We start from the raw sequence: 18803 nt of genomic DNA, 5'->3' as shown, positions 1-18803 counted from the left end.
TCGAAACCTGAATAGAGGCCTTTCCCTTAATGCATAGCATTATACATGTCCACAAAGAGATGTGTTTTGCATTATGGGAGATATTAAGGCAAGTGATGAGAACTTATACCACCTTTACCATGAGTTGCTCCAGTCCTGAAGATACTTCAAGATTAAAAAAAAGGATTAAACTAAATATATAATTTATTCCAGGAACAATCTTTCATATTTTTATTTTCTATGGTGTAGTAAAGTGGCTTTTTTCCAGCTTATTTTGTGGTGGGTATCTAGTGCATGGTCTGCAAGTCCTGAGTGGCTGTATTGGTGAAACCAGATGTAGTCTTTGTGTTCGAATATCCTGATATTAGCTCTCCTGCCTGTTTGGCCGTGGTAGGACAGTTTTATGTTCCCAGAAGATGGCAATGTAACATTGCCGAAATATTGGAAGGTATTGATTAAAGTTTTTTAATTAATATTTTAGTATACGTTGTCATTTCCTGAAAAATTTAAAGTCATGTGTAACCAACGTATAAGTTTATCTACGAGAATAACTATATCTCATGTACTGTTGGCATTCTTACCCTGCAGTGTTTTATGCCATGGTACAGATTTAAACTTCTTTCTAAGCATGTCATAATCACCTGCCTTGTAGTTCCACATATACCCCTTCTTGACATGAGGAATATTAAAATGAGGAATAATGATAAACATGAGGAATATTTAAGAATATTCCTCATGTTTATCAATCTACCAAGTCAAGACCGCATGGTCACTTTCACCAATTGGAGGCAATGTGGTCACCTTGGTTATGGATAGCTCTTCCGATCCTATGACCAGGTCTATCCTCCCACCCCTAGTCCCCCTCCATTACATGCTGCCTTAAGTAATTATCTCTTAGCAGGTGTATAAATTATATTTCCTTCCTGCCATGTGATTTTTATTCCTTCCATTGTATATCTCCATAGTTGAAGTCCTCCATTTTCCTTTCCTTTAGTGTTACACGGTGATCAGCATTCATTTTAGACAAATTATGGACTCTACAACCGTGTTATAAATAATTTTTAATTTCCCGACATTTCGACCTTCATATTAAGGTCATCATTTGGAATATATATATATATATATATATATATATATATATATATATATATATATACACACACAGAGACAAGCTAAATTACATTCACACAGTATGCTAAAGAGAGAATGATTTGATCAACAGTTATCCTACTGGCCTGACCTCTAGTGAAAATAAAATTAAATAAATGAAATAAAATAAAATAATTACGTCAAAGCTATATTCTATTTAAGACAGCATCAGAGAAACATTCTTTCATATAGATAGTTTTATTACAGTAAAAATGATGTCTAATTTAACATGATAATCGTTATATTAGATTTAAGATGATCCTGGATTATCTATGGTTCTATTTATGATTAACTCTTAGGGAGAAAGATTAAGTGGGTAGAATATGTGCTTTCCATATTCTTGGAATTTTTAAACCATCATTATTGTTAAGATCAGGTGGTTGATAAGAATCTCACAAGCCTCCTTAAATTTACGTTCATACCATGTTTTGGTGTGATGTAAACCACAGGTGCTTTTCCAGTCAATTCTTTGTAAAGTGTTCAGGGCATGATCAGAAAGGCTAGCTTGACTATAGTTATTATATTTAATGTGTCGTTTATGTTTCTTTCTTCTGATAGGAATTGTGCATCATGTTTCCCCTATATAGGGCAAATTACGAGTTGAGTAAGTTCTTTAATTTTGCAGGAGATTTGAAGGTGGTTTTAAGATTGTATTTCTGTAGTATTCTGTTTATTTATCTGATATCCCTTTAATATATGGAATGGTTAGTTTTATTGTAGCCTAGTTTATTTTTGTTTTTAAGTGAGCTCTTGTACAGAATTTTGTTGCTGATGCACAATGATGCTTATTTGTACCTATGGCTCAAGAGAAGGTTCTATTACACTGTGATATCGGCCAGAATACTGTAATAGTATTTTGGCTGTAATAACTGTCTTTTTAGGAAGGTATTGCTGATAACTTTTAATTCATCTTTAAGTGCTTGTTCATTGGAGCAAATCTTCAAAGCCCTGTTTTTTAGTGTATTAATGACACCTAGTTTTTGTGTTCGGTGGTGGTGGTAGGAGTTTATGTGTATACATTGGGCCAGTATATGTCGGTTTCCAGTAAACAGTGAAGGAAAGACTGCCAGAAGGAAGACCTGTGAAAGGTGTATCTAGAAATGGAAATGTGTTCTACTTTTCAATCTCAGTTGTGAATTGTATTCGTTTGTGTTGTTTGTTTATGTGGCTGAGGAAAGTGTCTAATGTCTGGCAGTCATGGAGCAAGATGGCAAAAAACATCGTCAATGTATCTAAGGCAGACTTTGGGTTTTAAAGGAGAGGAATCTTGAGCACATTGCTCAAAATATTCCATGTAAAAGTTAGGAATGTAGTGGGGGGATAACGGTGAGGCCATGGCTGTGCCTTCTTTTTGTAGGTAGAAAGTGTTTTGCCACACAAAATAGCCAGAGCATAGTACATGCACAAAGAGTGCTGTGATATCAGGAGGGAAGGTTTCAGGACAAATTCCCTCCCGATATCACAGTGTAATAGCACCTTCTCTTGAGCCATAAGTACAAATAAGCATCATTGTGCAATTCCCCCTTTTGATCTTTACTCACATCACTGTACTTGATATTGCCTGCTATCATGAAGATTACCTATGTGTTTGGTGTCAAAGATTTTAGCCAATTCCTTTCCCTGATCATCATGCGTTTGAATATGTCTTGTATTTGTTATTTAGAAAAATCTCATCCTTTTTTGTCTTAGTAATGTCAATTATGTTGGCATTATAAATCTGTAATTCTTCTTTCACTTATTTTCATTGATATTTCTTATGTTTATGGTACTTATCTCAAATTCTGCTGATGTCAAGTTTGAGTTGTTTCGGTGGCTGAGTTTTTTTTTGTTCTCCTGGTTCCCTGACCAAAACAGGAGTGACTTTTTTAAACCTGGTGATGCCCAAGTTGGCATGACTTTTCATCTTGTTCTATTGTCATCATTTTTTGGTTTGAGTCCATACAAAACACAGTTTGGTTGGCTAATCTCCACTTTCCAGCCCATCCTCATTCATTCACTATGCAGCAAGATACTTACTAACAGGATGTATAATGAGAAAGTCAGGATTGGGCATTAAGTCAGAATCGCCAATCAGTTCACATTCCTTGAAATGCTATGTGGTTATCATCCTCCTCTTGGTTATCTAACGTTGACCCTTAAGCAGTTCCCTCCCCCCTTGCTCAAAAGTGATAACTTACAAATTGTCTATCTACTTATATCAGATAGTCCTCTCCAGATAATACTAGATAATAAATAAATATTAGATAATCCTCCTCTCCTTTGAACCCTTTGTTTTCTTCCTAACCAGTTTTCCTTCCAGTGTACTATAGTTTGTCAGCTACAGAAATCATTCACCCAGCCAGTCTGTCACATGTCCTTTAGTGTCACAATGGTTCCAAATACAATCAGTGACTTCTCTGATCTCTATTTGTCCATTTCTTGGGAAGATTAATGAAATAATTCTTACTGGAATGAAGCCGTCTTCCTCCATTCCACTCACAAAACCCATAACACTATCAAAATGGTGGTAGTATATATTTATGCTTACGCAGTCCAAGGAGAAAAAAATTAGATATCATAGTGGCTCTGAAACATATTGAAAACTTTCATAAAAATGTTTGATTCTATTCAGAAGACTGCATTCCACTTAATAGGTTATCCCTCTCTCACATAGAATGACATTCACTTTAATAGACATTTTGTTTTCACCTTTTGCCTTTCTGCATGGGAACTGATCCAAGGGACTGGCCTCCATCATTCTTACACTTTCTTTTAAGCATTAAAAAAAAAAAAAAAAAAAAAAAAAAGTTTCTACCTCTGTTCTGTGGAACAGCCTTCCTCATATTGTTTTCCCCATAGACTACAACCTCCAGCTAGTTAAACACATCAATGAGTACCTTCTTTATTCTTAACACTTACCCACTTGCATAATACTTGTGTTATTGAGTTTATATGGGGATTTATGAACGGTCGCCAGGAACCAATTAATTCATAAAGGTGGGAACTACCTATATACAAAAATGTTAATTCAGAAATATTTCAGTGTAGATTCTCTGAATTAGGCAATTGTAAATCATGTTTTCAATGTTAATTTCCAAACTCCATTCACATCATCATTATCATGATGAAATTATCGTCTTTTAACTTTGTAAATGTTGGAAGAAATGGAAAGTGTTATGAGAAATAAATGCAAAATATCAAGTAATTGTTTCCCAATATGTTATACAATTAGTTCTCACTTTACGAATTTTTTGGATCAGATTTTTTATTTTATATTGTGCACGGCGAAGGCGTTTAGGGGCATGTCTGGGGAATTATGCAGTATATAATGATCAGTTAGATTTAACTATAACCCTTTCACTTTACCAACAATGTCAAAAAGAAGCAGCAGTGCAAAACCATAAAATGAGCAAAAGAAACAAAGAAAATCAATTATGTTAGAGAAAAAAAATACGAAATTATTACCAGCCATCAAGCAGGTAGCACTGTTAAAGCTCTTTATTCTGAATTCTGAAACTCAAGGGATCTTAGGTATGGCTAACCAGTTGTAAATGGAAATTGCGGAAGGTGATGTTAATGAGCTGCTTCAATCTCACACTATGGAACTCACACCCAATGATCTCCTCGAATTAGAGGAACAAGAAAGAATTGAAGAAGAAAAAGACAAAAGAAGATAACAAATATGAAGCTCCAACTCGGTTTTTCACTTTAAAAGGCTTAGAAGAAGCATTTAAACTGCTCAAAAAAAAGCTCAAGCAATCTTTGAATCACAAGATTCAGACTTTGAATGATTTAGTAAATTTTCCCTCAAAATAAATAATGCTTCTGCTTGGTGTTGAGCTATTTTAAATGAAAAGAAATGAAAGTCACTGAACCGGATGACACTTGAGGCCTTCTTTGAAAAAAAGATGCACCGAAGCTTCCTAATATATATCTCCTACTACCTCAACGGCTGCTGATTCACCCGGTGATATAGAAATGAGCTAATTTTTTTTTCAAAGAATCTTTTTTAATTTAAAATTTTTCTTATGTTATTTTTTTAAATATATAAATCTTTGACCATTAAAGTATTTTCTTATAATTTAATATTCATTTTATATTTTATATATTCCTTCTTACAAACATAACTCTCACTTATAGCATTATTTCTAAGGCAAATAAACTTCCGCTTTGCGAATTCCTGATTTATGAATGGTCGCCAGGAACCAATTAATTCATAAAGGTGGGAACTACCTATATACAAAAATGTTAATTCAGAAATATTTCAGTGTAGATTCTTTGACCTTCAGAAGCATGAGCTATATGCAATAAATGAATTTTTCTGTGTGTATTTTACTATTTAAATACCTGTACATAATTAGCATATGTAATTTAGACAACTTACTCTTCTTTTAGCTTTCTTTTGGGAAAGTTGTAGGTATTGAGGTTCCTAACAGTGCATTCCACAAGAAAGTAAGAATTGGACATTGGTCACTGGTCCCATCAGTTTTTCATATTCCTTACAGGCTACATAGAAGCATCTCAGTTGCATTGATCCTTAAGGATATTGTAAATATAGTAAAATATGTACTTAAATTTTGACTGTCTATATTCATTTTATTAGGAAATAAACGATTTTGTTATCATTAGAGAATGTACAAGCAGAACTAATTTACCATGGTATGGTGATTAATTTGGAGGAAAAGTTGATGAGAAGTTATTAATAATGGTGTATATCATATGCTATTATCTTAATATCCCATACACCCCTTGAGGGTATATATCAGGAGTTTGATACATGTATAAATAACACTCTCCTTCCTGACATCTCTATAGCAAGTGCACAATTTCACTGAATTTTGATTTAAAATTTAATTGGCATGCTAGATCAGCTTACAGTAATCATTACCAACTGTGTTTGAGTATTAGAGAAAATTTGCATTTTCCCCTTAACTTTTTTAATTAAAACGGGTTTACTATATTACAGTTTCATTTAGTTTTAAATTTACAAATTGCATTCTAAATATTTACAAACACCAAATGTGAATGTCTGTCATCCTCTTATAAAAAAAACTTACCCCACTGAAGAGAAATTTGGTGCCTTTGGAATAAGCAAATTTTTCTCATTGGGATAATTATCCTTAGTTTGGAAATCACTAGTATCAAGAAGATTTTCTCCTTTTCATTGTATTTAAGAAAGAAATAAAAACATTCTTTTATGTGTAGTATTATGCATTTATTTGGCAACAGAATTGGGATTTCAAAATAACTTTGCATTCTGAAATGATATATTGCATTCCTATAATATCTTGAAACTATCTTTTTCAGGATGTATCATATTCACAATTTTTAGCACCCACACCCCAATATCGGCGTTGCAAATCTTATGGACCAGATCCAGATCAAACTGCTCCTGCAAACTTTGTTGTTAGTTTTTCATTAGATTCAGCAACTGCAGCACGTCCACACATACCAGCTATACCCATTACACCTCCCTCAAATGGTGACAAAGGTACGTACTTAAGTAGTTTTTGCATGGCAATATGAATATTGATAATTATAATTTGATTACTTATAAGAAAGGTATGTACTTCTGTACAAAAAATGTTGAAAATAACAAGATAGTACCCCCCCCCCCCCCCCCGTACTGTTCCTACTCTGGCTGAATAACAAAAGGGTAAGCTTAACATATTTACAGATCATTGTTGGTCCTTGTTCTCTTCAATATAAATCCCTTACACATCTTTAGAATGTAGCATTTCTGCCACTCTAGAAAACATTGTCAGTAGAGTTTTCAGCTCTTCCTGTGATTTAGTCTGAATCTCTGAAATATCAAGTTTGCATCCTTGGAGCTTTAGTTTCATCTCTGTAAAAAAAAAAATAATAATAATAATAATAATAATAATAATCACATGCAACCAAATATGGGGGATACAACTGATGAAGGAAATCACATTCTTGACAAAAATGTGGCATAAACAATGCTGTGTGTGCTGAGAATCCTTAGTAATAATACAGATAATTGTACTTGACTAGGTTTACTGTCAATATCATGAATCAGAACCATACCTATAAGTTTTACTTATTTAAATGCTTAATAGCTTGATCAGTGTTACAGCTAAATAATACAAACTCAAAGAAGGTGGATGTATCAATATTATAGAAAACTAACAACCTTTTTTTTTTTAAGTCAGTAAAGGAATATAAAGTTGTGTGATTAGGCTCTCTTTATTAATCTTTTTTTATATATGCATCTTTTCATTTGAAAACTTTATTCTGACCATTATAGTATTGTGAAAACCCCATAACTGTACATATCAAGAATTGATTGTGATTCTTACATTTGTGTTTCTTTGTATCATTTCGTGTAATCCTGAAGAAGTTCCCAGATATTCAGAAAGCAAAACTCATAGATATTATTTTGATATTCTTATTAAGAAAAATAAACTCAATCAAATATAATTGTTTAGATCTCTATTGTAAAAATGTTCAGTATTACTTGATTGCTTGATTGACAGTTTGACTTTATTATTATTATTTACATGGGTACTCTATGAAGTCAAAAGACTCATTGCAGGAGACCAACACTATCCATTAACACAATACCTATCATACATCTCCTTAAACTTATTCACTGTTTATGTACTCAGAACCACCTCTGGCAATCCATTCCACTCATTCACTACTCTCCAGGTAAAGAACCTGGTCTGAACACCCTTACTAACCAGACTCTTAGACAAATTCCAAGTGTGATCCCTTGTTTTCACCCTACTCCCCATGTATTGAAAAATTTCTTTTGTTTCAGTCTTAGAGAATCCCTTTAGTAACTTATAAATTTCTATCATATCCCCCCCACCTCTCCTCCACATGTTAGCTAAACTCTGCAACCTATATGTCATCAATCTATCCTCATAGGGAACATTCCACAGACCTATCCCAAGCTTAGTCACTCATCTCTGAATCCTCTCCAATACTTCCCAGTCCCCTAGAAATGCAGGTGACCAAATTATGTGACCGAATCATAGCCTTATAAAGAGGAATAATAACCTCAATCTTTACGTTGGCAATGTGTTCTTCAACATCCATGTAATCGCTGAACTATTTAGCTAACTCTTGCAATATGTCCTCTGAATATCAAAACTCTATCCACCTTCGCCCTCAGATCCCTAGCCTCATCAATTTCCTGTAATCTAGTACCATCAATAGGATACAACCATTTCCTTTGTCCACACTGCCATTTTATTTAAATCATCCTGCAAGATATCTACACTGTTATATATATTTCTATTGTATATTTTATACTGATTTATACTTATTTAGTTCTTTGCAGATTATCTTCTTTCTTACTCAAAACCTTACTCATTTAAAATCCTACCGGCTGCGCCATTGTTATATTGTTGTTTCTCTCTCTAATTTCTTATTTTATATACTTCATTAAACTCTATTATCTTTTCTTGTGTGTAGCCTAACTAGATTCCACCTAGGGATATTTCCTTTTCAGATACTGGCAAATTTATATTTATACTGCGCCAGCCAGTATCCTATAACAGGAATTTTATTCAAGTTCAGAGAAATATTCCTAGATTCACTGGCATACACTCTAACACACACACTGGCATACACTCTAACACACTTCCTTTTCAGATACTGGCAAATTTATATTTATACTGCGCCAGCCAGTATCCTATAACAGGAATTTTATTCAAGTTCAGAGAAATATTCCTAGATTCACTGGCATACACTCTAACACACACACTTAAATAGATATTGGTATACTTTGCAGTCGTGACCAATGATCTATTACTTAAACATATATATCTAAAATTTCTCCCGCTATGGTTCTAATTTTATAAGTGATAATTTGATATCTCGAATTCAGGCATAACTCAGGCATATGCAATAAAACATGTTTATTGGAACTAAATGACAATTACAACTAAATTGAATCAAATTGCTAAAACTTCTAAATCTCTTGCTAAGTTAAATCTCATGCTAAGATTATTAAACAATTCTAAATTAATCAAGTTCACCTAAACAGATCAAATTGTTAATCGCATAGAACAATAGAAAGCAATGGCAATATTACACTAAATTAAGATTCTCTCATGCATGCTATTCATAGAGTACACACTATACAACTTGTTTCTTTCTCAGTTAAGGTTATCTACTAAACAAAATACACTTATTACTTCAGTTACATACAATTAGATTTGTTCCTGACAATTCTTTGTCCAACAGAATTTTGCTGTCTCAAATACAAAATCTTATCCAAGTTTTCTAAAGGATTGTTCACATTAGTTAATCAAACATAAATTTCAATCTTCTATCACTTCCGTAACATATAACAAAGATCTCTACATTACCCAGTTCTTTCCAAAGGTCTATTAACTATCACATGTTGTTCTGGTCATCCTTCGATCGGCTATCTCAACACCTAGCCTTTTGCTACGTCGTCCTTTCTACTGCTGCTGCCGGACTCGAACTATTTTCTTCCACGACTGAGGGCTATCTCCGCTCCTTTCCAATGGGACATCCAGCAGCTGGCTCGATTTCTGCATAGGCTGATGATTCGCATACGGCTCCATGTGGAATCTTGTTCAGCATAATCAGGAAAACGGCCCACTGTCCGACATCATAGAACTCTGGCTCGTCCTTTCTCCAACCACCAGTCAAGAATCCTCGAGATGAAATCCGGAACAAAAAGCCTTGCAATATGGCGTGCATTGCCTTATATCCCATGTTCTAGCGCCCTCTTTTTGTTGTATCCTTTATTCACACAACCCTTAGTTTTAATGCCCTTAAGATGATCCCTACTCTCCCTATTGCTGTTAGGTGTTGTCTTCGAGGAAAGCGCGCTTACGTTATTTTCCACCCACGCTGTAGCCTCCGCCGTTACGACCAATACGGGTGTTTCAGACACGACCTTTGCACTGTTACTCATGACCTGTCTGTCGACTTACGTTATTTGAGACAGCTTAATAGGACACAAATTTAACCTAATATTTCGTTTACATGAAATCATTAATTTGTACACAATTCTCTACATAGTATTACAATTCTACTAAAAGGAGATAATTCTATTTACAGTTAGTACTTTATTTCTTCTGCTTGAATACAAGTTTTTTTTTTTTTTTTCAGCTGATTTTTCTGACTTGTTAAATCCTGAATGAATTGTTTACTTTTAAAGGATCTTCATTCAGGATGTAACAACACCCTCTGTGCAAAAAGAAACCAGACTTTTCTCAAATAGAAGAAACTATTGGGTCCACCTGTTGTATCTTTTTGTTGCCGAAAGTAGCAACCTTCATTAGTGTTGTGTCAATTGTTTATGACATTTATTTCATTAGAAGCTGAGTTATAGTGCCAAGAGTGACAGTGTGTTTTGATGAATGGTCGGTCGTCATGATATTCATGAAGTACACGACGAATTCTCGCTATCAATCGCTTCAAAACTTCGAGACAAAACTCACTATTGACCGTTTGGCCAGGCAGAATGAATTCTTTGTGGATAATGTCCTTGGAATCGTAGAAACAAATCACCATAGTCTTTATTTTTGACTTCTCCAAGCAACTTTTTTTTCGGATGCCCCTCTTCTGGTGCTCTCCACTTAGCACTCTGGCACTTTGTTTTGGGCTCATACTCAAAACACCATGTTTCGTCACCAGTAACAATCTTTTCAAGAAAGTTTGAGTTCTTATGAGCGGTTTTAATGAGTCCTAGCAGTGTTCAATTCAATACATTTTTTGGCCGTCAGTGACCTTGTCTGGAACAAATCGTGAATATAATTTACGAAGGCCCAAACTCTCGGTCATTATGTTGTGCGCAGTTGATTTTGGAATCCCCAATTACCACCTTACCTCAGTCCTGAAGATACTTTCAGGTGCAAACTTTGTTTGCTCACATTTGGTTTGCTCACACTTGGATAAAGGATTAAACTAAATTTATTATATTACAATCAATCTCACAGATGATTTCAGATTTTCTTTGATGAAATCACACACTTTTTGGAGTTTTTGGATTGCCCGGCTTTTTGTTGGTCTCAAACGTCTCACGACCACTTTGAATTCGCTTAAACCACTTGTAAACTTGAGTATGGGATAAACATTCATCACCGTATGCGTTTTGAAGCATTTGATGCGTTTCGGTAAAACATTTACCAAGTTTAACACAAAAGTCAATAGCAGCTCTCTGTTTGAAATTCATTTTCCAACAGTTCGTCAAAACACTGTCACTCTTGGCACTATAACTCGGCTTCTAATGAAACAGATGTCATAAACAGTTGACACAACACTAATGAAGGTTGCTGCTTAGATGGTGCACTAGTTTCTTCTATTTTCAAAAAGTTTGGTTTCTTTTTGGACAGAGGGTATTAATTATTGCCATCATCAGCAACAACTGAATATAAATGTTATTTTTGGAAATTTTCTATGTAAGACAGACCACAACTAAATATCCCCCCCTCCCCTAAACTCTTCTGCTATACTATTAATATACAAATTAGAGTAGTGGTCCTAGTACAAAACCACGTAGCACTTCACTAGTCACCTTCATTTGTCTTGATTCCACTCCACGTACATTACCCTCTGATGTCTATCAGCTGCCCCCTGTACCATCCATGCCACCAACCTCTTATCCATGCAGTATTCTTCATATGTAGAGGCTTAAGTGCTGTGAGGACATCATGTTAGAGGCTTAATGGATTTTTTACAACACTCAAAAAGGATTAAAATAGAATTTAATACTTCCTATATTTCGTCCTAGTCACTAGGACATCTACGGGGATTACAAAAACAACTAATGTAACATGCACACAAATATCATACAATACTAAGCCCAACCACGTGGGTGACACTAAAGTCCTATCTAGGTGGAGTGCCCTCTAAGGGCGGTAGTAGGTGGCCTGGAATGTAAGGTGGGACCTCTGGTGATGAGTGTTTCTTAATCTTCGGAAGCTTATTGCAACCATATTTTTTAAGATTTGGTTGGTTTCTGAGAGCTGCTGCTGCTTCTAAGAAAAGTCTCTTTTCTTGAATTTGCTGTGGTGGAGCATGGTGGTTTTCTTCCATGATACCCTGTGGGTGGTGTCCAAAACATGGTCAGCCAAGCCTGAATGACCATAGTTGTGTTTACAGATGTAAGACTTGTGTTCCTCCAGGCAGATGGATGCTGATCTGCCTGTCTGTCCAAAGTACGCCAGCTTACAGGAACAGGGTACTTTGTAAACTCCAGGCAGAGAGAGAGGAGGGAGCTGATCTTTCGTAGAACGGATAAGGGTAGCAAGTTTGCAGTAGGGCTTATATGCTGTGTGTAGGTTGTACTTTTTTTTAGAATCTTGGCTATTTTTTCGGATGTGCCATGGATGTAGGGTACAGTGATGGCATTTTTAAAATCTTGTTGACGAGAAGGACGGGGAATGGGGTAGGAACTGATTATTTTTTTGATACTGTGATTGCTGTAGCCATTGGAGAGGAAAGTGCTGTATATGTGGTTAAGCTCAGTAGTGAGGGCGGTTCCGCTGGAACAAAGATTGTGGGCTCTCTTGGTAAGAGTTTTAATAATGCCATATTGTTGAGAGGGGTAGTGGTGGTGGGAGAGTTTGTGAATGTATCTGCCTGTGTGTGTGTGGGTTTTCTGTATACAGTGAAGGCAAGTGTATCATTAGGCAGGCATGTGACTAAGGTGTCTAGGAAGGGTAAACAATTGTTCTTTTCCTTTTCCATAGTAAACTGGATTCTTGGATGTAGGCTATTGAGATGACTGAGGAAGGAGTCTAATGTCACCCACGTGGTTGGGCTTAGTATTGTATGATATTTGTGTGCATGTTACATTAGTTGTTTTTGTAATCCCCGTAGATGTCCTAATGACTAGGACGAAATATAGGAAGTATTAAATTCTATTTTAATCCTTTTTGAGTGTTGTAAAAAATCCATTTCCAGTTCCATTTCCATATCCAGTTCCATTGTCACCTTATTATAGGATGTGAATAATTGCTGAGGCCAGACCTCTCTTTTACAAAGCCTTTCTGCCTCCTATAAAGTATTATTGGATTCTGATTATGTAGAGATTAGAGTAATTATTATTTGGTTCAGAATCCAACATGATCTTCCATCACAAAGGCTAGACTTGTAAATATTATTTAATGTAAACAACTTATTTTATAATTTAATATTCATATAACTACCTTAATTTTGTCTAATATTTAATTATTTAATCAAGATATATGTATTAATAATGAAAAGACTGTATTAAATATTATTAAGCTATTTTAATTATTACTATGTTAATATTATAAGAACTTGTATTTGATAATTTAACTGCGCATTATTTGAAATGTAAATATTCTCTATTTATTCCTGTTTGTAAAGTTTAACGTTATGTAATAGCTGAATTTTATTATATTTTGTTTTGTTGTCATGGAAACGTATGTAAGTGAGCGAGCACGTTTTGGAACACCACGTGAGGTTTATTGAAAAGAGTTTTAGAAAGAAATCATGAGAAGAATTTAGGTGGGAAGAATGGATAATGGATATAAAAGGCGAGGAACGCTGGAAAAGAGGAGAGCATTAGAGAATTATTAGAGAGAGATTGGCATTAGGTTGGAATCGGGGCATTCGGGAATCACAGTGCGATAATAGCGAGTCGGCAAGTCTCTCAAGCAGTTAAATAAAGTCTACTAGTCGAGAGGCAGTTAGCTAAGAAGTTGTAGAATAACAATTATAGCTACGGAAGACAGCATAGTGACTACTAAATAGACTAGCGATATTTGAGTTGAGATTTAATATCAGGGCCGACCTGTCAAGGACACACAGAATCTTGAAATAAAGCGCGGAGTTACTAGAATAGTAGAAGCTGTAAAGTTAAGGTTTACCGTTAGCTGTGCTTAGAAATATATTGCTCAAGGAATTAAATGAATGCAGGAAGAATGAACAGCTATGCATATAAAACCTCAAGTTAAGGAGTTATTGTGTTGCCTTATTTCATGAGTGATCAGTAGTACTTTATGCAACAACGTTTGTTTATGTGTATTGTGACCGATGATTAATTCAGTTATTGCTTAGAAGAATTATTTTAATGAGTGCCGTTTACTGTTTAAAGAGTTTATAGTTATAAAGAGTGTATATGTATGAGTAGATGAAGAAAAAAGATTATCGGTAAGATTATTCCAACCTTTAATATTCCTATGCAGAGATGTGAGTGTGTTTCATCCTAGAATTTCCTTATGTTAACAGTAACTATTGCGAAGATTATCTGAAGTGTAAATTTAAAAGTGTTTGCTTGTAAAGAGGTGTTACTGCAATTTCATTGTATTTGAAACTTAAAGAACTATGAGATATTGATGTGAATGATCATTTGGAACTTAAGGAACTATGAGAAGACTGTAATAGAGATAACAGAGTTACCATTGTATGAGTTGTATCATTGAATTTATCTGAGGAGTAAAAATGTTTGTGATATCTTAATTACTGATTTGAATTTAAGTGTAAAGTTTGTGATTCTAAATTAAATGTTTGTTTTTGTTTATCTAAAGTTGTATTTTGCCTGAATCTCTTTTATTGCACCATTCATAAAATATTTGAACTAAAGCGGGAGTGATAAATAAGTTAAATATACTCGGCCAGTATTATAATAACAACATATAAAGGAAGGGTAGTTGAGAGTTGGTTTATCTTCAATTCTTGAACTAATTCAGATATAAAGTGGCGCAGTCTTTAAATATAAATTTTCTTTATATTTGAATTAGAAATCAACTTACAACTTATCAATTAGTTAAGAACATCGTAATAGTAATCATGTTGGATCCAAAGTAAGGATTGACAAAAAGTAGGATCCAACAGTATCATATTCCTATTCACCCATTTCTAAATTTCACTTTTAACCAACTCTTCCAATACTTTAACCAGCATTCCAGAGATACTAATAATTGGTCTGTAATTTGCTACTTCTGTCTTGGAGTCACTTTTATGTAATGGAATTATGTAATAGCAGAAAGAGGGTTAGATAATGGAATTATCTTACCCTCTTTCCACTCCCTTGGCACCTTGCCAGAGCTAAGACTTAGATTAAACAACTTCGTCAGAGGCACAGACAGTTCACTTGCACATTCTTGTAGCACACTAGCTGACATACTCTCCAGGCCCACTGCAGTATTCACATTGATATTTTTCAATATACTGAGTATCTCCAGTTCATCTACACCAATTCTCAAAAAAGTCTCTGTCATATCAATAACTGCAGAGTCGCCACCTGGATAATATACCTTTGCACAGTGACCACTTAGTAACTGAACTAGTTCTTCTGCTTCTGTCACTTTCCTACCATCAGCAATGAGTAAAGTTATCTTTCCATAATCATTTCTCTCTCTCTTACTTGCTAAGTAATAAAAAAACTCTTTTGGATTTACTTTGATCTGCTTAGCTAGATTTCTCTCAAAATCTGATTTAGCCTTCCTTGCCATACTTCATACCCTTCTTGCTTGTGCTTTATATTGCTCATGAGCATGCTGATCACCTTTTTGCTTATATTCCTTCCACAATGTTTTATTTTTTTTTCAGCTCCTACTTTATATTGCTACTCATCCACTTAATCCACACTCAGTTTATCCTCCTGACCTGGGTATACTGGGGTCAGGAGGATAAAAGAGTTAGGCAGTCTGATACTGCCTCACTGAAACAATCCTTGTCCTTTTCCCATGTACTAATGATAACATTTCATGTAGCTTCTTATGCCACAGCACTGCTCCAAGTTTCCTCCTGAGTTTGTCATAATCACCAGCTTTGTAGTTCCACATAAACACTTTCTTGACTGAAAATTCCACATGTTGAGCAACTTCCTAGAACAAGACTGCATGGTTACTTTCTCCCAATTGGAGGTAGAGTTGCTACTGTAGTTATACAAGGTGTCCCAAAATTCATGAAAGAAGTAATTTTGATAGAAAACACAGGTTTTTAATTAAAAATTGTAATTTCTTATTGATTCATAAAGTATACAGTATAGGGTTATGCATGGAATAGCATATCGGGGAAATGGCCTCCATGGCTTTGCTGGCACATACGCACTCTTTTGTCGAAATTTTCCATGACCGTTTTGCATAAATGTGGCTGAATTTTGTTGATACAGCGCTCAATTTCCTCCTTCAAGGCGTGGGTGGTCGTGGGCTTGTTGGCATAAACCTTAGACTTCAAAAAACCCCAAAGAAAAAAGTCCAACGCCGTTAAGTCACATGATCTGGGCGGCCAATTCTGATCACCAAAACGGGAAATTACACGACCAGGAAATGACTCATGCAGTAATTGAATTGTTTCTCGGGCTGTATGGCATGTGGCACTGTCTTGTTGAAACCACATTTCGTCCACATCCATATCTTGCAATTTAGGCACAAAAAACTGGATCATCATGTCGCGATAGCGAGCACCATTAACTGTTATTGCCTTACCAGCCGCATTTTTGAAGAAGAATGGACCGATGATGCCTCCAGCCCAAAATCCGCGCCAAACAGTGACACATTGTGGATGCATTTGTTTCTCAACAATCACTCGTGGATTTTCTGAACCCCAAATGCGACAATTTTGTCGATTAACAAAGCCATCAAGATTGAAATGAGCATCATCGCTGAAGATGATTTTGTTCGAAAAATAAGCATCCACTTGTTGTTGTTCCATAATCCATTCAACGAACTCTCTTCGCTGTGTGTGGTCAGTAGGCTTCAGTTCTTGAGTCAGTTGAACTTTGTAAGCATAAAGATGCAAATCTTTCGTGAGAATACACTGTAGAGAGCTTCTCGAAATTCCCAATTCAAGACCACGGTGCCGAATTGATGTTTCTGGACGCTCAGCAACACACTCACGAACTGCTTTGATGTTTTCTGTTGAACGACTTGTTGAAGGACAGCCAGAGTGTATAAGATCACTAATTGATCCAGTTTCCTTGAATTTTTTAATTAATTTTTTGATTAATCTTCATCAGTTGATGAAGTTAAATAACTATTCCGACCATATTTTGTACGAAAATTGCAAACAGTAGCTGCCAAACCTTCATTATTTTTAAAATACTGCTCAACAATGAAAATGCGTTGTTCTTTCGTGTAGCGCTCCATTTTTAATAACCCTGAACTGTCAGCTGTCACGCTGTCTTTTTTTTCTCGTTGGCAACACTTTACCGCACAAATGGCGCTAAATTTAAATCTTGCATGAATTTTGGGACACCCTGTAGATAGATCTTCTAATGCTGTTACCAGATCCAATACTCTCAAACCACTGGTCTGCTCCATCACCTGCTGTTTCAGGTAATATCTCTTAGTATCTAAATAATTTCCATTTGCCATATGCCCTTTACTCCTTCCAGTCTATATCCTCTAGTTGAAATCATCTATGATAATTGCTTATCCTGAACTCATTGTAACTAATCTGCCAATGCATGTACTATCCACATCTTCTGGATCCCCAGGTCCATATCAGCAACCAACAATATATTTTGCCTATTAACCTTTATCTCACAGCATCAAATGAACCATTTCCCTCAGATCAATCTTCATTAATTTCTATTTTTGTTGGTTGAAGTTCTTCAGCTTTCATCAATAATACCACTATCCAATGCCCAAAACTCCTTTTCTTTATTTCTGATACTTTGGGAATTCATGCACATGTATTTCAATATCCCCTTGGGCCCACAGTTACCTTATATAATGTCATTACCTGCCCATTCAGATTTGAAACCTGGGTATCTGTATTCAGCTCTTCACAATCATTCCTGCACTCACACACATCTATCCCAGGGGTTGGATTTCCTAACAGTCATCCCTGCACTCACAATCATTTGTCACAAGGATGATGACATATGCTTGATTGCTTCCTCCCTAATATCTCAAGTTTTTCCCTAGTTTTGCACTTCAGAACTCTCACTGAACAAACTTTCTCCAAGCATCTAATGCCAGAGCAATTCAAGTGCAGTCCATCAGGCGTATACAGGTCCATCCATTGAATTCACTCCACACATCTATAAGCGGCACACCATTCCTCCTACATAATCTTCTCATTGACTCACTGGCAGTCATGGCCCTTCTTCTTAGTTCTTTCATATCATACTAAGGCAGCAGACTCGCAATCTTTACTTGCTTATTCTTCATTTTTGCTGCTTCCAACAACTCTTGCATATCCTCTTTCATTGCATATTTCTCACCTTTCAATCATTTGTGCCTTCCAAAACAGTTAACTAGTTTACTTCTTTCTTCTGCAAAAACTTACAGCTTCACTAATAGCCTTTATCTTTGCACCTGGGAAACATGCTTTTGTCACTTTCTCATTAAGTATACCTCTTATCTTTGAATCTCCATACAATACTTTCTCTTTTCTCCTACTTTCCTCACACTCTTAAGCTTTTCCCATTCACTCTTTCTTTCATTCTTTCTTTCTCCCTCCTACAGTACCACATGTTAATCATTTCTCTACTCGCTCGATTCACATTTTGTCCTGTGAAGGAGTCTGTGTAAGTATACAGTTTCTTTTTGCACTGGCATCTCATCATCCACATTATTACTTTTATCCACCTCCTTCAAACTCCCATTTATATTTTATTCACTATCATTCACTGCTTCTAGTACATTTTCCATAATACTTTCACAATCCCGCCTTATATCCTTAATATTAGGATATAAGGTGGCATTCCATTCTTCTGCTCCCGACCTGACTCGCATTTCTTGCATTTGCACGAACATTTCGGA

At 35.5% G+C, this 18803-nt stretch overlaps 1 protein-coding gene across 4 annotated transcripts in view; it reads left to right on the top strand.

The window, feature by feature from the left end:
• Positions 1-18803, top strand: part of LOC150108164 (CDK5 and ABL1 enzyme substrate 2) — a 272612-nt gene that overhangs the window by 104255 nt on the left and 149554 nt on the right. For all 4 annotated transcript variants that reach the window (XM_090390623.1, XM_090390622.1, XM_090390621.1 and 1 more), the window contains one exon: positions 6415-6598. In XM_090390623.1, coding sequence (XP_090246749.1) covers positions 6415-6598 — 184 coding nt within the window. The remainder of the gene's footprint in view (positions 1-6414; positions 6599-18803) is intronic.

This window comes from Typopeltis vanoorti, chromosome 3, assembly GCF_054136105.1.
Source record: "Typopeltis vanoorti isolate ZY-2024b chromosome 3, IOZ_Tvanoo_1.0, whole genome shotgun sequence".
NCBI classification, from domain to species: Eukaryota; Metazoa; Arthropoda; class Arachnida; order Uropygi; family Thelyphonidae; genus Typopeltis; species Typopeltis vanoorti.
The sequence above is the reverse complement of the archived record's forward strand: the minus strand, read 5'-3'. Positions and strand labels throughout refer to the sequence as shown.